The sequence below is a fragment of the Macrobrachium rosenbergii genome, chromosome 54 (genome assembly GCF_040412425.1).
Source record: "Macrobrachium rosenbergii isolate ZJJX-2024 chromosome 54, ASM4041242v1, whole genome shotgun sequence".
Lineage (NCBI taxonomy): Eukaryota > Metazoa > Arthropoda > Malacostraca > Decapoda > Palaemonidae > Macrobrachium > Macrobrachium rosenbergii.
In genome coordinates, this window is record NC_089794.1 from 1,152,086 (window position 1) to 1,174,415 (window position 22,330).

General features: G+C 43.0%; 1 protein-coding gene across 7 annotated transcripts in view; it reads right to left on the minus strand.

Moving 5' to 3' along the window:
- Positions 1-22,330, minus strand: part of LOC136834724 (kinetochore protein Nuf2-like) — a 410,975-nt gene that overhangs the window by 145,204 nt on the left and 243,441 nt on the right. For all 7 annotated transcript variants that reach the window (XM_067097303.1, XM_067097308.1, XM_067097307.1 and 4 more), the window contains one exon: positions 10,091-10,204. In XM_067097303.1, the coding sequence (XP_066953404.1) occupies positions 10,091-10,204 (114 nt within the window). The remainder of the gene's footprint in view (positions 1-10,090; positions 10,205-22,330) is intronic.

The following is a 22,330-nucleotide window of genomic DNA, read 5'->3' on the forward strand; positions in this document are numbered from 1 at the left end:
CTGGGTGGCTGGGTTTGGAAGGAATGTACCGTCGGGAAGCCTTACGCCCTGACGCCAACTTGCGACCTGCTTTACCCCCGCGCCTGGGTTGCTGCTGCCATCCCAGCGGAGATGGCCACCCCTATCATTCAGCAGATCCGGGGACGCGACCCAGCCACCCCAAGAGGACATCTTATACGCTGAAGTTTCGAGGACGCCGCCGCTTGGACTTGGACCTGGAGCCAATGAACACGGAGCCGACCAAGTGGTAGGTAGCGAGGTAAGTGAGGTTGCGGGGCGGGCGCCCTATTTGATTCCCCATCATCCTCTGCATCTTCCTTTACAGGGTTTGCAAGTCTTCCATCTTGGGTGACAGGGCTCCATCAGCTGTCCCCAAGTTGAAGCTGAAGACTTCATGGAAGGCGAAGGGCTTCAAGTCCTCGTCTTCCAGGAAAGCATCTCCTTTCCCCCCGTCGAAGGCTAAGGTTTCCATACCTGTAGCCTCCGGGAGCAAACCAGGAACCTCGGGCAAAGGCGCGAGTAAGAGGGCACCAAAACCAAGCCCTCCTCGCCAGCCTGCCTTTGACCCTGAGGCGTTTGCCAACTCTCTTCTTGAGAGGTTCTTGGCGGAGGTCGAGTCGAAGCTCTCCAAAATCTCGGAGAAGCTCCATAGCCACGATACCATACTGGCGGGTATGGCTCGCTCCGGCGGAGCCGACCCACAGTATGAGATTCTGGATACGGCTGATCTCCCTCCCTTCGATGTCGGGAACCCTTGGCGTTTTGCTCTTCGTGCCATTCAGCACGAAGACACTGACAATCGAGGGTCTTGGCACGAGACGTTTGGAGGAGTTGGAGTTTTTCCTCCTGATCTCCTGCCCCTTACCCAGGCTTCGTTAGGGCTGACGGAGGAAGCCTGGGTACGCTCAGACAAGGTCCCTAGAGAGACAGTGATCTTTCCGAGGGACCAGGCTCAGTCTACTCTCCTGCGCACTCTTACGGAGTGGCAGGCAGAGAATACTAAGCTAACTCCATTCAAGGGCAACTACACTATGTTTTCCCTAGGTGATAAGTTGCCCACTCCCTGCATTAACAAAGTTGCTCTGCCTACGGCTCGGGCTTGCTTTGAAGGTAATCCTTTGCCTCAATTAAGGGATACAGACTCCACATCCCTGGTATTCCCAGGAGGTGAGGAGTTTTGGAAAGACGCCCATCCACCTTTACTGTGGGTAAGTTGGGCGCTCACTGCGCGTCTTCGCAATTTAGCTTAACAGCTTCCTAAGCTCCCGGAAGCTTTGCTAAAGGCAGAGTTTGAGGCTCGAACTAGATTAGGCCGGTCCTTGAACTCCCTCTGCCTCACAGAAGCAACTGCCGTCTCCTGCGCAGAAGAGCCCTTCTTCCAGGTTCTGGCTAAATCCCTGTTAGCAGGGTTTCAGTCAGACCTGTATGATTTTATGGTGGCGAAATTAGAATGCAGGAAGTTCATCTTTGCTGAGGCCACCATACGTCATGAGCCTAACAAGCTCATGAAGAGCTCTATCTGGGGCGCCAATCTCTTCCCGGATGATGACATAGCCAGTGTGTTGAGCGAGGCTACTAGACCCAACCAGAGTCTTCGCTCTCGTTGGGGTATCTCCGCTTACAAGCGGAAGACCCCAGAATCTGGCGGCTCCCAGACCAAGTCTGGTAAACGCTTCAGGCGGCATAAGAGGCCTCACCATCAGATGGTCGTCCAAGCTGTCCCGGTCTCGGCGGTGGCCCAGCCCTCCACCTCCAAGGCTCATCCCCAACAGTACATGCTGGTCCAACCAGCCCAATCCCTTGCTGCACCCACGTACGTCTCCTCACCGGCGTACAACCCTACCTATGAGGGCCGTGGGTTCTTTCACAGCCTTAATAGGAGCGCAAGGGGGGGAAGAGGTCGGGCCCCTTACAGAGGCAAACCTGGCTCCGCCCCAAGAGGAAAACCTGGACGTGGCAGAGGAAGCAAACCCGCTTCCTCCCACTGAGACCAGTCAGGTAGGTGGTCGCCTTTACTGGTTCAGAGACCAGTGGTCCTTCAGTCCTTGGGCACACAGCATTGTGTCCAAAGGTCTGGGTTGGAGCTGGACCAAGGATCCCCCTCCCCTGATCAGGTTTTACCAGCCCCCCTCCAGAGTCCTACAGGACTATGTGGCGGAACTGCTCAACAAGCAAGCAATAAAGAAAGTAAGGCACCTCAAATTTCAAGGGAGGTTGTTCACTGTCCCAAAGAAAGACTCCGGTCAGCAAAGAGTGATTCTGGATCTGTCGCATCTAAATCATTATATAAAATGCGACAAATTTCGCATGCTTACGGTAGCTCAGGTACGGACTCTACTTCAGCGTGGAGCCGTCACCACCTCTATCGATCTTTCAGACGCTTACTATCACGTCCCGGTTGCGCGGAACTTCTCTCCCTTCCTGGGTTTCAGACTCGGGAAACAAGCCTACTCCTTCAGGGTCATACCTTTCGGTCTCAATATAGCCCCCAGGATATTTACAAAGCTGGCGGAAGCAGTAGTTCAGCAGCTCCGGTCCCGAGGGATCTCCCTAGCAGCGTACCTGGACGATTGGATAATCTGGGCTCCAACAGTCCAAGAGTGCCGGAAGGCTACGGCCATAGTCATCAAGTTCCTGGAGTCGTTAGGCTTTCAGCTGAACAGAGAGAAGTCCCGCTTGACTCCGGAGTCCCGGTTCCAGTGGCTGGGCCTCCAGTGGGATCTGTCCTCGTACACGCTATCCCTCCCGCCGTCCAAGCGGAAGGAGATAGCTTCCCTTACCAGAAAATTTCTGAGGGACAAAGCAGCATCCCGCCGGTCCCAAGAGAGAATCCTCGGCTCCCTTCAATTTGCCTCAGTGACGGACCTGCTCTTAAAAGCGAAATTAAAAGACATAAACAGAGTGTGGCGGAGTCGAGCCAATGTCAGGCTCAGAGACAAGGTCTCTTCCATCCCACGAATTTTGAAGGCGAGACTGCGACCTTGGTCCACAGTCAGCAGCCTGTCCAGGTCAGTCCCGCTTCAGTTCCCTCCTCCGGCACTGGTGCTTCACACAGACGCCTCATTAAGCGGCTAGGGAGGGTATTCGCCAAAACAAAAAGTACAAGGAACATGGTCTACAATGTTTCAACAGTTCCATATAAACACCTTGGAAGCTATGGCGGTATTTCTAACTTTAAAGAAAATCACCCCCCCAGCCGGATTCACATCAGGCTGGTGTTGGACAGCGCTGTGGTAGTTCATTGCATCAACAGGGGCGGCTCCAAATCAGGTCGCGTAAACCAGGTGATGGTAGCTATTTTCTCCCTGGCGAACAAGCACGGCTGGCATCTGTCAGCCACCCACCTAGCGGGGAGTGCGGAACGTGGTGGCGGATTCCTGTCAGAAACACTCCGTTGGAGACGGAGTGGTCTCTGGACGGAGAGTCATTCAATTGGATTTGCCGCCGGGTTCTGGGACTCCAAGTGGATCTGTTCGCGACGGAGAGCAACTACAAGCTTCCCTGTTATGTGGCCCCGAACCTGGACCCTCAGGCTTATGCCACGGACGCAATGACCATAGACTGGAACAATTGGGAGAAGATCTACTTATTTCCCCAATAAACATGTTGATGAAAGTACTGCACAAACTCAGGTCATTCAAAGGTCAACTGGCTCTGATAGCCCCCTATTGGTCAAGAGCAACTGGTTCCCTCTATTTCAGGAACTCAAGTTGCGATGTCATCGGATTCCCAATCCCAGATTGACCCAAGTAGTACAAACCAAGACTGTGTCAGCTTCCTTAAAAATTCAGAATGCCCTAGTTTTATGGACTTTGTAAAGTTCGCTGCTCAAAAGGGAGCAAACATTGACCCCGTTAACACTCTGTTTTTAGAATCGGATAAGAGAGATTCTACTCTCAGACAATATGATTCAGCAGTCAAGAAATTAGCATCCTTTTTGAAGGCATCTGAAGCTCAAACTATGACTACTAACCTAGAGGTTACCTTCTTTAGATCATTGTTTGAAAAGGGCCTTGCCCCAGCCACTACTACCACAGCTAAGTCAGCCTTGAAGAAGGTATTTTTGTATGGTTTTAAAATTGACCTTACAGAGTCTTACTTTTCATCTATCCCTAGAGCATGTGCTCGTCTGAGACCCGTAACACGCCCACATTCTGTTACGTGGTTCCTCAATGATGTTCTTAAGTTGGCATCTGAGATTGACAACTCACAATGCTCTTATATGGATCTGTTAAGGAAAACTTTATTTCTGATTAGCTTGGCTTCAGGTGCCAGAATTTCAGAGCTATCGGCTCTCTCTAGAGGTGATGATTTTGTTAATTTCTCCCGTCCGAGAGAAGTCCTCCTTTCCTGATCATAGATTTTTAGCTAAAACGAAGACCTCAAGACAGGTGGTCCCCTTGGAAGGTGGTGCCTCTTCCATAGGACCAGTCCTTATGCCCAGTCTATACCTTAAAGTCTTACCTATTAAGAACTCCACAGTGTAAGTTGGGTCCTCTTTTATCAGAGAGAAAGGTGGAACTCTTTCGTTGAATGCTATAAGACAGCAAATTCTGTATTTTATTAAACAAGCCAACCCGGATTCAGTCCCTAAGGTTCATGATATCCGTGTGGTAGCTACTTCCACTAATTATTTTCATAATATGGATTTTGCTGAACTTACCAAATATACGGGATGGAAATCACCTCTAGTGTTTAAACGCCATTATTTAAAAATCACTCGAAGCCCTAAAATTTTCAGCAGTGGCTGTGGGGAGTGTCATTCCCCCACCTTAATTATCCTTTATCCTTCTCCCTTCCCCCACGCCTGCCTGCCTCATTTATTTCTCTGCCTGCCCTTCTGGATTGATCATGCCTCACTGCCTTGCTCCTCATAATTGATGTTATTATTGCCCTTAATATTATCTTTCTTGGTGATTGTATATTGACTTGCTCTGATTTTGGATTGTCTTAGGGGTGCTGGACTGTTTTTATTTTGCTCCATGTACCCCATAAATTTCTCATGTTGTAAATGTCTCTCTTTATTCTTAGGTATAAGTTTATATTTACTCGCTTGTAATTTTGTATTATTGGATGTATTTTGCCCCAACTATATTTACATTGTGTGCCTGTTTTTGTATTTTACTCTTAAGGTTGTATTAATGTACTTACCTTTTACTATTCATATTTTCATGTGGAGAGATATTCTAATTAAATCTGTTTTCATAGCCTGTGTTTTTTGTTCAGATCACCTTGACTTTTTCTGTAGTTTGCAGGCTTGGCATGATTCTCTGTCACTATTTCACCGGCTGACACGGGGCTGGACTCAGAAAAGGGATTTTGACAAAGGAAAAATCTATTTCTGAGGGAGGCCCCGTGTCACCCGGTGACCCTCCCAGAAGTTGGTTTCGCCCCCCCTACTTGCACATGCCAAGCCTGGGGGTGGTGCTAGTCTGGAATGAGTGTAGATGGCGCTGGAGTCGCTGGCCTGGCGGGCGGATGAGCGTGGGGGCTGGAACGACTCACCGCTTCTTTTCCGAGGGGTTTTGACATGGGGATGTCTTTCGAGTGTGGCTCTGTGGTTGTGATCCTTTCACTCACCCTTGGTTATACCGACGTCTCCATTATGGAAGACGCCGATCTGGGGTAGTAACCCCAGCATTCCTGAAAGCTCTTTTTTTCTCTGGTATATCTAGCAATTTTATACCTAGAAATTGTGTTAGTATGGAATTTCACCGGGTGACACGGGCCTCCTCAGAAATAGATTTTTCCTTTGTCAAAATCCCTTTTTTATAAAAGTTATTACATATTAGGGTAAAATGTCTGACCGTGACGTGGTTACATATCAGCCGATGGTGCATGGCGTGCTACCAAAAAATGCATTTACCAAGACTTCACATGGTTATATATTATTAATAAATATCAAGTGAAAATGTGCAAATTCAGGTAGCAATCCATGAGTCCTGGGCGATATTTTACACTACTGTAATTTATAAGTTTTCATACTTTTGCGTGTAAAATTTATATGAAAAATATATTACAGGGTATTTTTATTTTTGCACGTAAATATGATACAAAGGCAATATATATGTCCATTCATGTGATTAAGAAAAATAGAGGTTGTTCAGCTGCGCTGGCTTTAAGAATATCAGTCACCCCTCACGTGACCAAGAGATGAGATAGTTCAGTTGCGCTAGTTTGATAAAATGAACTGTTTAACGTACTATAACATATCAGACATAACTAAGAGTTGTATTAGGGTTGTTTTGTGAAAATTACTTTGTTAACAACACGCTAGCATGTCTGCCGCCGCCTGATGCTCTTCCAAAAAATGCATTTACAAAGACTTCACAAGCTTATATACTATTAACCCTTAAACGCCGACTGGATGTATCGTAAGTCGACTAAAATTGTCCATCGGGTGACGAGTGGATGTACAGTACGTCGACTACAAAAAATTTCAACCTTCGGCCAACTTTGACTCGACCGAAATGGTCGAAAAACGTAATTGTAAGCTAAAACTCTTACATTCTAGTAATATTCAATCATTTACCTTCATTTTGCAACAAATTGGAAGTCTCTAGCACAATATTTCGATTTAAGGTGAATTTTTGAAAAAATCCTTTTCCTTATGTCCGCGCAGTAACTCTGCCAAAAATTTCAGAAATTCTTTCGTCATTTTGTCGTAATTTTTGCACCGTTTTATATTAGCCGTTACATAAAGTTTTATATATGAAAATGTGTGCAATTTCATGTAAAATACAACAACAAACAACCCATGGTTGTAGCTTTTATCAGTTTTGAAATATTTGCATATAAATCACGATAAGTGCCAAAATTTCAACCTTCGGTCAACTTTGACTCGACCGAAATGGTCGAAAAACGTAATTGTAAGCTAAAACTCTTACATTCTAGCACTATTCAATCATGTACCTTCATTTGCAACGAATTGGAAGTCTCTAGCACAATATTTCGATTTATGGTGAAATTTTTAAAAAACTTTTCTCTTACGTCCGCTCGCAGTAACTCGGCCGAACATCTCAGAAATTCTTTCGTCACTTTGTTGTAATGTTTGCATCGTTTTATATTAGTCGTTACATAAAGTTTTATATATGAAAATGTGCGCAATTTCATGTAGAATACAACAGAAAATAACTCATGGTTGTAGCTTTTATCAGCTTTGAAATATTTTCATATAAATCACGATAAGTGCCAAAATTTCAACCTTCGGTCAAATTTAACTCGACCAAAATGGTCGAAAAACGCAATTGTAAGCTAAAACTCTTACATTCTAGTAATATTCAATCATTTACCTTCATTTTGCAACAAATTAGAAGTCTCTAGCACGATATTTCGATTTATGGTGAATTTTTGAAAAAAAAAAAACTTTTCCCTTACGTCCACACACGGAAACTCAGCCGAACATCTCGGAAATTCTTTCGTCACTTTGTCGTAATGTTTGCACCGCTTTATATTAGTCGTTACATAAATTTTTATATATGAAAATGTGCGCAATTTCATGTACAATACAACAGAAAATAACTCATGGTTGTAGCTTTTATCACTTTTGAAATATTTTCATATAAATCACGATAAGTGCCAAAATTTCAACCTTCGGTCAACTTTAACTCGACCGAAATGGCCGAAAAACGCAATTGTAAGCTAAAACTCTTACATTCTAGTAATATTCAATCATTTACCTTCATTTTGCAACAATTGGAAGTCTCTAGCACAATATTTCGATTTATGGTGAATTTTTGAAAAAAACTTTTCCCTTACGTCCGCGCAGTAACTCGGCCGAACATCTCAGAAATTCTTTCGTCACTTTGTCATAATGTTTGCACAGTTTTATATTAGTCGTTACGTAAAGTTTTATATATGAAAAAGTGTGCATTTTCATGTAGAATACAACAAAAATAACTCATGGTTGTAGCTTTTATCAGTTTTGAAATATTTTCATATAAATCACGATAAATAGAAAAATCCTACCTTCGTCAACTTTTAACTCGACCGAAATGGTCGAAAAACTGCAATTGTAAGCTAAAACACTTACAGTCTAGTAATATTCAATCAATTCCTTCATTTGGCAACAAACGGGAAGTATCTAGCACAATATTTCGATTTATGGTGAATTTTTGAAAAAAACTTTTTTTTACGTCCGCACATTACGAATTCATGCATCATTTTGTGATAATATTTTCTCTATGTTGCTTTGATCGTTTTACAATTTGTTATATACCAAAATCATTGCAATTTAGTGTACAATACAAAGAAACAAAAAATAACTCGTTAGCTTTAACCGTTTTGCTCACAGCGCGATTTGTATACAATTATATATTAAATTTTTTTTCCCGCTGTCATATATTTCAATATTTATATATGATAATGATATTTTTTTTCATTTCTTATGGTTGCCTACTAAACTTCAGGCAATGACAAAAAAAGGAGCCAAAAATGAACTCTTAATCTTAAAACTAAGCGTGCTGTGATTTTTTTAAAAAACTTCTTTTCCGCTTCGGCGCTAACTCCCGAATGCCGCCAGCATATGACAGACACTTTTGTAAATAGAGGCTCGGCGTTTAAGGGTTAAGCTAAATTTTAAATGAAATTACAGTAACTTTAATTTCATTTAAAAGTTAACTTAATAATTTGGGAGCATGATTAGGGTCATATTTAGTGTTTAAACTTTAGAAATAAGCATCTATTAGCATTTTTAGAGAACCATGCCAAACTTATGCGAAAATTCACCCTGCGCGAGGGGTTCTGGAACCTAACCTCACATAAGTTTGGAGTATGACTGTACTAGGACAGTTGGATTACAGTACTTGTACTTCTATATACAGTAACAACACAGAATGAAGGAATGTATGTATTGTAGAAGACACCCAAAGGATTAAAGGTAAGGCTTTCATCATTTTCCAGTACTGTACAGTATATTGTATTATAAATATAAAGTACTACTGAAGTAAATCCTATACATAAAACATAATTTTAATCATGGCACCGAAACGGGATTATGGCACCAATAACCAGCTGTTGGCGCTGTACAAGGATTTCTGCGCCTGCAGACTTTATTTTTGGTTATCAGCAACTTTCAGTTATCATCACGCCGCCAAGAAAGGGACCCCCACCAATAATGGGGGGCTGCTTGTACAAGGTTTCATAGGGTAAAATGAGGTGAAGCAGGAAAATATTGTATTTAACTAGTTTTCCTACTTGGGAAAACTATTTTTAACGAGTGATATGAAGACAGTTATGATAACCTGACCAGTCAAAATTTTAATTCAACAACTGACCTAAAAGCAAGAGCAGAGTGCTTATAGACATATATTATTACAGCAGCACCTCAACTTGACAGATATTTTGGGGTCCTGCTTTCTGATAAGTGATAAGTAACAAGTCTGTTAAGTAACAATGACCCTATAATATAGCCTGCGCTTGAACACTTTCTAAATATCTTACAGCTAACTGCAATTCCACATAGTTCCTAACCTAACCTAAACTGGCCTGTACAGTTTTACTGCTTAAAAAATAATATACTGTATACTAACATACATTGACAGAGCCAAAATACTTTAAAACAGTGGATTTTGTTTTACAATAGAGGCAAATGGCAGAATGGCAAAACCACATTGCCACAGAATACAACTATGGCATTACCAGTAATTCATATGGAATCAGGGTAGTAAAATAAATTGAGGTTATTAAGTACTGTACAAGCATTTGTATACATAATGTGATTCAAAAGCCCCTATGTGCTTGCTAACATGACCAGATACTGTGAGCAAGATACACAAATAGCCAGATCTGATACCACAGAGGGACCCTGCCTAATCAAGGATGGACCTTTGGTTATCTCAACAATGACCAAGTCAAAGGAAATTTCCATCTCTGTACCTTACAAAGAAACTACAGTAATAACATAATGTGCATTGTGAAAAAATAAATCTTATTTCTTTGAGACAGGTTATCTCAAATTCATTTCACTTCTGGGTAAACACTGAGAGGAGCTGTTTCAAAGGTTAACAAAAAGATACATTTATATTAACTGAATGATGAGACAGGAAGAAATGAAATACTTAGGAACAAAACATTAAAACTAATGTCTTACCTGCTCTTCACGAATCCGAATTGACTCATTTTCATGTTTAAGTTGGCTAATTTTCTCTTCTTTTTTTGCAATATCTTCCATCAGCTCACATTTAGCATCATATTTAATTCTTGCCTGTAAATGATAAAGGATTAAAGCTGTTGTTATGTTAGCACAGTGTGGTAGGTTTCTGAAAAGGCACTGGTTTGTGTGAAGGAATGTAACAATTTTTTAACTGTGTTGGTATTTTTTTTTGTGTGCTTTAGTGTGGTTGGTTGTTGTAGAAGGCTTTTTTTCTGTTTTAGGTGTGACTGAATGAAGGGCAACCAACCTCTCCCCTTCTTTGGGTGTTTGTATTATTATTATTAAAGTAGTTTAACCAGACCACTAAGCTGACTTTCAGCTTTCATAGGGCTGGCTCAAAGGATTAGATAAAAAACCAGGTCTAGGCCTCAGGCCAAGCACTGGGACCCCATAGGTCATTCAGTATGATGATGAAGGAATTAAAATTATATTTAAAACTGCACACAAGCACACGCTCTCATACTGGAACACATACATACAATAAATACATTTACTCATGCTTCCTTACATACACACTAAAGAGGTATATTAAAGTTCTGAATAAGTTAAGTAATATTTAAGACAATTATTTTTTTAAGTTCGGCAAATGCTGAGGGTTTTCGTGCTTTTATTATTTACTTATTTTTATATTTTATTAATTAAATCACAGTTCCTCACGAACATCAAAACTGGAATGACTGAAAATGTAAAAGATTCTGACAAAATTTCCTTCATTGATTTATTTCTAAAAGTTGACAGTCTCTGTTGGTCATACTATGGAAACTCACATAACACATGTCTGACTGTTATTATCACCGTGCAATCTGAGCACTCGGGAGCCGGGCCACGTGGGCTGCTCATTAAGTGTCCATGTGGCAGATGAGTATGGCCTATTCTGAGACGTGTTAGAATTACTTGTGTGTGTGTGTGTCTCTCTCTCTCTCTCTCTGATATGAAGAACTCCATTATTTAACATTAGGTTTTATTTGTTTCAATTTATTATTTTCAGGTTCTTCATTCCATATATATCACCATTTATTTATGATACCCATTTTTATGTGTTGCATAATCAGTAACAGGGATATTCACATTTGATCTTGTCATGTGGGTTGCTTCTTTGGCTGCTTTGTCTGCCTCTTCATTTCCTTTGATCCTTACACGGGCAGGGATCCAACATATTTCTACGTTTTTTCATTATTGTATAAGTGATGGAGAAATAATTTAATTTGTTATACTATATTACTTTTTTACTTGTAACTCTGAATAGCTTCTATAGTGCTACTCGAGTCACTAAAAATCACAAAATTATTGAATGATGCTTCTTTAATTACTTTTATAGCTGATGCAATTGCACACAATTCTGCTTTGAATACTGAAGCATTATTAGGTAGACAGAACTGATAAGTTTTGTCTTGGGACACTGCAGCAAATCCCACTCCGTGTTCTGATTTACATCCATCTGTATGTATCTGTATGATTCTTTCTCGAACTAATTCCTTTTTAAATTTTGCAGATATTCTGTCGTGTAGAGGTTTTAATGTATCAGTTTACAGTCATTTTTTGTAAAGTTCCTTCTAATATCAGTAATGTTTATTTATTTTACTGAACTTTCTATTCAAATTATCTATTGTCTCCCTATTGAGTGTTCTATATTTATTAATTCTGTTAGCTTATCAGATCACCATGGAACTTTGTGTTTTGTTGGATGGGGTTTTGAGTTTGATATTGCTTTATCAGCAGCATTTTTAATGAAATCAACATGAAATTTATTAGTTTCACTGTGGTCTTTTAAATATTCAAATAGTGGGATATTTCTAGCGTGCATTTCATATCGCTCCCAATCTGCTGTATAAATGTTATAGTGAGGGACATGTTTTGCAGGATTATTTTGTAATAAGGAAATTAATACTGGGAAATGATCACTGGTGTGCAAGTCAATCAGCTGTATTCCAATCTAATCTGTCAACTATACTTGTTGTACATAGAGTTAAGTCTACTGAGGAAAACGTTCCATGTGCTTTTGAAAAATATGTGCTAATTTTGTCACTTATACAGCACATGTCTTTTGAATCCATGAACTCTTCTATTTTACTACCTGTTCTATTTGAGTTTGTACAATTACAGTCCTATATTGGGTTGTGAGCATTAAAATCGCCTACTATTAATGTAGGTTCCTTGGTATTGTTAAGTAAATCTTTAAGTTTATCAATGTCATAATTTTTATTAGGTTGGTTGTAGAAATTATAAATTATGCAATTTGGTTTTTTTATTCATATTTTAATACTTGATATTTGGAAGACAGTAAAGCTTACAGGTACTTTGTCATAACATACTTTGTTATACACACATATAGCAGTACCTAAATTTCCTTCTTCTTTTCTAGATGTAGATACTAAGGTATATTTACCTATTGTTGATATTGTTTTGTTGACATGTAAACAAAATATCATTGGTTCATATTCCCTTAGTAATCGTTGTATTTCTCCCAAATGTAATCTGGTCTGTAGACCATTATGTTCCACTGTATAATATAATTACTGAAAATATTACGTTAGTGTGTTCGAGCGTAATTTTCTTTTTGTGGATCATCAATTTGCATTTTTTCTAAAATCCTATTTACAATATTTATTTGTTTTTCTTTATAAGATATTAGGTGTCCAATGCACATACAGCCCTTTTTGTGAGTGTCTAAACTAGTAGTTTCTTTATTTCTGTATCTTATAAAATTTTGTATACTGTTTGTTAAAACTGCCTTTTGTTATGCTTTTGTTTTTGTTGCACAGTTCAATGAAACATTCATTACACCCGTGTTTTCATGTGTCGTTTTTTGTTTACTCTTGCTGCACTAATTATTGGTGATGGAGTAATCATTTCTCCCATCGCATCATTCTTGTCAATGGTTAGTTCCTCTACTATTTCTTTGATGTTCTGGGTATCTGTTTCCATTGGTTTTATTATTATTTTAGGAGACGAAGGTAAATTCTTATAATTTTTTGGTTTATGTTCTTTCTTTGGGACTCCTGTCTTTAGTTTAATGAATTTATCTCTAAGAATAGTTGCTTTTTGTTGGTCTTGATTGGAGTTCTCTCTGAAGGCCTCTTTTTTTCTTTAGCTTCTAATTCATCATAAATATCTTCTAATATTTCTGTGAGGCTTGTATTATCTTCTATTGTATCCATTTCTCTTAATATCTCAGATGAATTTGAACAAATATTTGTATACATTTCTTGGTTCTTTGCTATATTAGCTTCTTCTTGCAAAGTAGTTATTTCTCCTTGTGATTTATCTATCAGAGTTTTATTACTCTTATCTATTTCCATTTTTGTTTCATTGTTTGATCTTATTACAGTAGAAAACATTCGTTTCCTAGCAGGCTTACACATTCCTCTAACTTTTAATTCTAATTTGGCTTCTTTTATAGGCATTCCTGTCATTTCCTGAAGTACTTTTAATTTGGTATTGTATATATAATATATACACTCCTTAGATCTTGCATGGTGATTTTGTCCACGGTTAACGCATTTGGTTCACCACACCTCCACTGTGTGGTATGTTTGTCAGATCCACAATATGCACACGTAGATTTATTATGGCAATTTTTCCTTGTATGTCCATACATATTACAGTTTTGGCACTGTAGTGGTTTTGGAACATATGGTCTCAGTTCTCTGCTTTGGCCCATGGTTTTAATTTTTAAGGGTAAATCATGGACTTCAAATTTTATCTTTGCTATTCTCAGTGTTTTTCCATTACTGTACTCCATATACTGGCTATGTCGTATATTTCGCAATCTTGTAAGTTGTACCTTTTTTTAAGGGAATCCAGCCATATATTCTTTTCTACTGGGTCTTCATCATTATCAGGGAGTACTATAGTACCCTGTACACTGCTCATATTGTCATGTTTTATATGTACCTTTATATTATCAATGTTTTTTATAGTTAAGCAATTTTCTGATTGATTTTTTGTGTGGTTTCTATCAACCACATCTGATCTTTTATTTGTCTGAATGACATTTCAGTACAGTACATTTACAGGCACAGTACAGTACTGTACAGTACTAGACTTTAAGTACTGTATTATATAATTTTTATCTTATCATTCCAGACTCCCAGGAAGATTCCATCACTTAGCCAGTTTCCAGGGGATATGTACAGCAGCATGAAAAAAAAAAAAAAAAGGAAACATTCACTTTTTTTATTTGGTATACTGTACAGTATATACTGCTGTACATGTACATGGTATACAGTATTTAACAAAATTATATTTCTGAGCTCGTCCCTGTGTCAGCCGGTGAAATTCCTATTGTGCACGAATTTCTAGGTATAGATATTGCTAAATATACCAGAGAAAAAAGCTATCAGGAATGCTGGGGTTACTACCCCCAGATCGAACATCTATAATGAAATAGACGTCGGTATAGGTAAGGGTGAGTGATTGTTGTCACTGCCACAGGACCGCACTCTGAAGATATCCCAATGACAAAACCCCGGAATGTGGGGAGCTGATCCAGCGGCCGTACTCATCCGCCTGCCAACCGACGACCCCAGCGCCATCTGAACTCATTCCATACTAGCACGTGTTCAAATTAGAAAGCTTTTTCTTGTGCTGGCCTTTTTTGACCAAATTTGGATCAATTTCATCATGTCTTCAAGCAATTTCACCGTGTCTAAGTTAAGTACCATCTTCTTGTGGGGTTTTTACTACTTGTGAGGCTCTTATAGGCCCGTAAATTAATATTTACAGGGTCATATATCGGACGCTCCCCGGCGTTCGCCGCCTCAGCCATGATGACCTTGAAGCACACCCTTACAGCTGGTTTCTGCAAGGGTTTCTCTCAGTTGCATACAATTTTATTCATGTTTTATAATTCCCCTTCAAGAAGTTCCCTTTGGAGGCGTTTATCTATGTCAGGCGGGTCCTGGTACCTTGATTAGCGTTATTCCTTACGGAGGCTTCCTCCCCTTATTTTGGTTCTTGCAGTTGATTCATAACGTATACCAGGCTCTCATTCGAGTAGATTCCCTCTCCAGGGTGGTGCTTTCTTTTGTCAGTTTTCTGATTTATAGTGTATTGGATGACATGGATAATTTGGTTTTATTATGATCCGGGCTCGGCGTCAGGTGCAGTCTACTGGCTGCCTACTTCCTGTTCGCCTCGCTCAGTTAGGCTATACGCTTAGCACAAGTCCTTATATTTTTGTATATTTATTCATATTACGGGTACTTATATGCTTACTGGTTAACTTTAACGATATTTATCAGAAATTGGGGATCCTAGCCTAGCCCTCTCGCTCCAATCGGTGGGTTAGGCTATTCAGGTTAGGTTTTTGCATTGTCTTAGCTCCCATCTCTCCCGAATATGTCGCTTGAGCGAGGGAGGGAGGGGTAGGCTGGTCGAGGGAGTTCCTGTTTGTTGTTCCATCCGCCTTACCGCTTGTTTTTGGGTTTGCTGGAGTATCTGAAACCCCTGTTCCCTCCTCCCTCTGGTGAGGAGAGAGAGAAAAAAACAATATGGGGAATCTTCTTCATGCATTGCCCTTCTACCCTATGGGTCGGTTGTTGGTTGGACTACGTTACAGGAATTTCTCTCCCTTTCAACCCCTCTCCCCTCTTCCTTCTCTCCTCCCTTTATTGTCTGGCTGCGCCTTCAAGAGGAGGGTGACCTTTGGTGACTGCCTTAGAAAAGTGCTGTTACCCTATCCTTCCCTAGTACTTTGGTGAGTGTCATGAGTCTCCCTACTAATAGGTAGTCGATACGTCTGTTTGGACGCTTCGACTGGGGGAGTTACAGTCAGTGTATGGGGGTATCCCCTGTCCTGTTAAAAATAAAACTCGATCCCACCTTCCAAGTACTGTACAGACCTCCCCCCCCCGCCACCCCGTCTTGCCAGTGGTATGTCATCTCCCGCGTGGGACGCCGGTCTCTCGATTGTCACCCGAGGGGACTGGTCTGGTTCCCAATCGAGTCACCCACCCTCCTGGGCCCCGTCCTGGTGTCATCCGCCGGCTAGTGTTTTGTTGGTTCGCTCTCCTGTGGATCGAGCTGAACTCCGATCACTTTCAGGGTTCAAACACTTGCTCGCTGGTTCCGCTCCCGCCGTCCCCAGCCCTCCCGTTGCCTTCGTACCTGTTACCGCTCCGGTGGTTTTGGTCTTCAGTGGGTTGGCTTTAGTCACACCTAGATCTCTAGCTGCGTGATGACTGGTGGTAATGATTTACCCCCGCCTTCCCCGCTGTAACCAAGTGTCGGAGGTACGGGATCCCGGAGGGGTCTGCGCCGGAACACGGCAACCTACAGTGTACTGTTATCCTATATTGTTAACCAGTTACTTTGTGCTGTTATAATTAATGTATGATCCTAGATTAAGATCCTACTCCGTTGACCGGCGTTCCTTAATTTAGTATATATCATGTTTTGCTCTGGTTTATTACCCCTACGGAATGCTTCGTGGATCCGTATAAACTAAGGCCTGCTGCCGGGCTCCGCAGTATTTATTCTTTAAGTAGATTCACAATTAAGAGTTGCATGATCCTAGATTAAGGTCCTGCTCTGCCGAACTATCTCCGCGCTCCTTGATTTAGTGTGGTCATGTTTTGCTCTGCATTTATCGTCCGCCGGAATGCTCCGGTGGTCCGGTATAAATTATTTAACATACTCCAATACCTACTACTACAGTATAGTTTAAGGTCCCTTAAATTAGTAGGTTCATATACCGTTTACACTTGCAGACGGTGCGTTGTGAGGAGCCCGGTGCTTGCAGTGCTGCACCAGCCCTATGGGCACGTTGTCTGTCGCCTCCCATGGCTGTGCAGTCTGGCTTGATGACCTCATCGTGGGCACCCGGACGGTTGTGAGGTTTGCTTCGCTCATTACGAGTGTGTCCAGGACGAGTCGGTAAGCTTATAGTTACTGCCTTTAGTTTACCTGGTATCCTCACTTGTTTTATTTACGTTATGGGCTTAATATATGGCTTATATATCTCTCACCAAATGCTCGGTCGTTAAGTCCCTCCTCTCTTCCAGGCCGACGAAGCTTCCCGGAACGACGCCTTGGGTTCTCTTCGAGCCTGGGTGGCTGGGTTTGGGATAAATGTTCCGTCCGGGAAGCCGTATGTTCTCGATTTTGACATCCGAACCTGCTCTACCCTGGCGCCCGGATCTCAGCGGCTGTACCTGCAGAAGTCGCTGCTCCTGTCAGCGAGCAGATCCGGGTAGAAACCCAGCCTCTCCAGGACGAAAGTCTCTACGCGGGCGGTGTCGGAGGAAGTGGCGCCATAGATCTCGACCTGGAGCCTATGAATACTGAACAGGACCAGGAGGTAGGTGGGGAGGTAAGTGAGGCAGTGGGGCGGGCTCCTTTTTGATTCCCCTTCTTCCACCGCTTCTTCCTTTCAGGGATTTCATAAGTCTTCTCTTTGAGGGACGGGGCGCAATCCACTGTCCCCAAGTTGAAGAAGACTTGGAAAGCGAAGGGCTATAAGTCCGCGACTTCCCGCAAGGCAACCCCCTTCCCTCCGGTGAAGCCACGGGATGCTAGTCCGGTGGCTTCCACAGGCAAGGCCACTCCCTCAGCTAAGGGTGCGAGTTTGAGAGCAGCTAAGGCTAGCCCTCCTCGCCAGCCTGCCTTTGACCCGGAGGCGTTTGCAGGGATGCTCTTACAAAGATTTTCCACGGAGGTTGATGCTAAGCTGAGCAAGCTTATGGAGAGGCTGCAGAGCCAGGAGACTATGCTCTCCGGGTTCATGCGCTCCGGTGGGTCCGCTGTGCATTATCCCATTCCGGATGCCTCCGCCCTCCCTCCATTTGACAAAGGAAATCCATGGCGTTTGGCCCTTCATGCTCCCCAGCATGAAGATACCCTAACGATCGAGGGTCTAGGCACGCGCAGGCTCGAGGAGTTGGAATTCTTTCCTCCTGATCTGCTGCCCCCCTACCCAGGCTTCATCAGGCAGACGGAGGAAGCTTGGGTAAGGACGGATAAGGTCCCGAAGGAGACAGTGATCTTCCCAAGGCGTAGTCTACCTTGATGCGCACCTTTAATGAGTGGCAGGCGGAGAACACGAAGTTGACCCCCTTCAAGGGCAACTTTACGATGTTCTCCTTGGGTGACAGGATCCCGACCCCCTGCATGACTAAGGTAGCCCTCGTGACTGCCCAGGCACGCTCGGAGGGTAAGCCGTTGCCTCAGCTCTGGGAGACTGATCCCACCTCTCTGATCTTCCCCGGAGACGATGAATTTTGGAAGGATGCCCCGGCCACTTTTACTTCGGGTAAGCTGGACCCGGAGTGTGCATCTAACTTATTCAGCGAGCAGCTTCCCAAATTGCCGGAAGCTCTCCTGAAAGCAGAGTTTGAGGCTAGGTGTTGGCTGAGCCGATCACTGAACTCACTGTGCCTGGCGGAAGCAACCGCTGTGACGTTCTCGGAGGAGCCACTCTTCCAAGTCCTAACGAAGTCCCTATTGGCGGGGGTTTCAGGCGGACTTGTTTGACTTCATGGTAGCGGATGATGAATTGCCATCAAATACATCTTCACCGACACTTTCAGACATGAGCCTAATAAGCTCATGAAAAGTTCCTTCTGGGGGCTAATATCTTCCCGAAGAAGAAGTCAATAATGTCCTGGTGGAGGCAACCAGGGCAAATCAGAGTCTGCGCTCCCGCTGGGGTATCCCCGCCTTTAAGCGGAAGACCCCCGAGTCTGTTGGCCCTCAGAGCAGACCTGGTAAGAGATACAGGAGGCACAGAAGACAACACCAGCAGCAGGCTGTTGTCCAGGCTGTACCTGTCTCACCAGTTTGCCAGCCTTCTACCTCGAAGGCCCAACCCCAACAGTTCGTGCTGGTGCAGCCAGCTCAGCACTCTCTTGCCGCTCCTTCCTTCGTAACGTCTCCTGTATTTAACCCCTCCTATGAGGGCCAGGGTCGCTTCGGGACTTAACAGGAGTGCAAGGGGACTAGAGCGAGCCTCCTTCAGAGGCAAGGCTGCTCTTGCATCCTCTCCCGGGAAGAGGAGGCAAGCCCTCTCACCCTCCCAGTGAGAATGATCAGGTGGGCGGCAGACTTTATCTGTTCAGGGACCAGTGGACCTTCAGTCCATGGGCCCACAGTATAGTCTCCAAAGGTTTGGGCTGGAGCTGGATCAAGGGCACTCCCCTTTGATCAGATTTCATCAACCGTCCTCCAAAGCTCTCCTGGGACTTTGACAGAATTACTCCCAAAAGAGGGCCATAAAGAAAGTGAGACACCTGAAATTTCAAGGCAGGCTGTTCAGCGTTCCCAAGAAAGACTCCAGTTAACAAAGAGTAATCCTGGATCTGTCACGTCTCAATCTTTATATACAATGCGACAAATTTCGATGCTTACAATCGCGCAGGTGCGGACTCTATTTCCTCGTGGAGCCGTCACCACCTCTATAGATCTTTCAGACGATATATTATCACGTCCCGATTGCGCCGGAGCTTCTCTCCTTCCTAGGTTTCAGACTGGGGAAACAGGCCTACTCGTTCAGGGTCATGCCATTCGGGCTCAACATAGCACCCAGAATCTTTACGAAGCTGGTGGAAACGGTAGTACAACAGTTCACGGTCCCAGGGGATATCGCTGCCGCATACCTGGGCGATTGGATAATTTGGGCATCCAACGCCGGGAGTGCCAGAGAGCTACGGCCATAGTGATCGAACTTTCTGGAATCCTTAGGCTTTCAGATAAACAGGGCGAAGTCCCGCCTAACTCCGGAGGCTCGATTTCAGTGGCTAGGTATCCAGTGGGATCTGGTCTCGCACAAACTGTCTATTCCACCAGCCAAACGGAGGAGATAGCCAAAGCCACCAGGCAATTCCTCAAAAACAGGAAAGCCTCTGGCAGAACGCAAGAAAGAATCTTGGGTTCTCTTCAGTTCGCATCTGTAAAAGACCTGCTCCTAAAAGCAAAGCTGAAAGACATAAACAGAGTGTGGCGGAGACGAGCCAATATCAAACTCAGGGACAAGGTGTCATTAGTTCCTCAAGTGCTAAGGAAAAGACTCCGCCATGGTCCACGGTCAAGGGTCTCTCAAGTCAGTTCCCCCTTCAATTCCCTCCTCCAGCTCTAATAATCCACACAGACGCTTCATTAAGCGGCTGGGAGGATACTCACCAAAAGAAAAGGTACAGGGTACATGGTCCACAATGTTCCGTCAGTTCCATATAAACATCTTGGAAGCAATGGCAGTGTTTCTAACCCTGAAAAAACTTCGCCCCCACCAACCAGGTTCATATCAGGCTGGTGTTGGACAGCGCAGTAGTAGTACATTGCATAAACAGAGGGGTTCCAAATCAAGCCGGATAAACCAAGTGATGATAGCCATCTTCTCCCTAGGCGGAGAAACACGGCTGGCACCTGTCAGCTACCCATCTAGCAGGAGTCCGGAATGTTATTGCAGACTCCTGTCCAGAACAACTCCGCTGGAGTCAGAATGGTCCCTGGACAAGGCTTCTTTCAATGGATTCCACCGTCAGGTTCCGGGCCTTCAGGTGGACTTGTTTGCCACGGAGAGCAATCACAAACTCCCTTGTTATGTTGCTCCCAACCTGGACCCTCAAGCTCATGCCACGGATGCAATGTCCATAGACTGGAACAATTGGCAGAAAATATATCTGTTTCCCACAATAAACCTGCTGATGAAGGTGTTGCACAAGCTCAGGTCATTCAAAGGTCAAGTGGCCTTGGTAGCTCCCAACTGGCCAAGAGCAATTGGTTCCCTCTTCTTCTGGAGCTCAAGAAACTTACGGTGTCATCAGATACCCAAGCCACAGCTGACTCAAATAGTGCAAACAAGGACTGTGTCAGCTTCCTCAAGAATTCTGAATGCCCTGGCTTTATGGACTTTATGAAATTCGCCATCAGAGAGGGGCGGATATTGATCCCATTAATACTCTGTTTCTTGAATCAGATAAAAGAGATTCTACCCTCAGACAGTATGATTCAGCAGTTAAAAAGTTAGCATCTTTTTGAAGGAATCTGAAGCTCAAGTCATGACCACCAATTTGGCAATATCATTCTTTAGGTCATTGTTTGAAAAGGTCTGGCTCTGGCCACCATTACCACAGCAAAATCAGCTTTGAAAAAGGTGTTTTTGCATGGCTTTAAGATTGATTTAACAGATTCATACTTTTCATCCATTCCTAGAGCATGAGCTCGTTTGAGACCAGTGACCCGGTCCACATACGGTTTCCTGGTTTCTTAATGATGTTCTAAAATTAGCCTCAGAAATTAATAACGATCAATGTTCTTATTTGAATCTGTTAAGGAAGACCTTGTTCCTAATTAGTCTAGCTTCAGGTGCCAGAATTTCAGAACTGTCTGCTCTCTCTAGAGGTGTCAATCACGTAGATTTCCTCCCGTCAGGAGAAGTTCTGGTTTCCCCAGATCAAAGATTCTTAGCTAAAAAAATGAAGACCCTCAGGATAGGTGGTCCCCTTGGAAGGTTGTCCCTCTTCCACATGACCTGTCCTTATGCCCAGTCGCTACCTTGAGGGCCTACTTACAAAGAACTTCTCAGTGTTTGTCTGGTCCTCTTTTTATCAGGGAAAAGGTGGAACACTTTCTTTAAAGGCTATAAGACAACAAATCCTGTACTTCATTAAACAAGCTAACCCGGATTCAGTCCCTAAGGTTCATGATATCCGAGCAGTGGCTACCTCTACTAATTATTTTCATAATATGAATTTTGCTGAGCTGAAGAAGTATACGGGCTGGAAATCTCCATCAGTGTTTAAACGCCACTATCTGAAATCACTGGAAGCTCTGAAATTCCCTCCAGTGGCTGTAGGGAGCATTATCCCTCCACCTTAAATTAACCTTTAATTCCTATCCTTTCCCCCCGCCTGCCTGCCTCATTTATTTGCCCTGCCATTTTTCTCCTGGACCAGACATGCCTCACAGCCTGGCTCCTAATATTATGATGTACAATCTTGCGGTGTTAGTTTTTAAGTGTGTGATATGTTATACTCACTGTGATTTAGTTTTAAGTTAGGTACCTTTATAAGTTTTTGTCATTTATTTAGTGTCAGTACCTCCCCACTATAGTATTAATGATGTACATAGTTGTTTCTCATGTCCTTTACTATAGTATAAATTATATCCCTAGTCATAACTCAGTTGTTCTGCTATACCTATAGTATTTAATTATATTTTGGGGATAATAAAACTATTTTT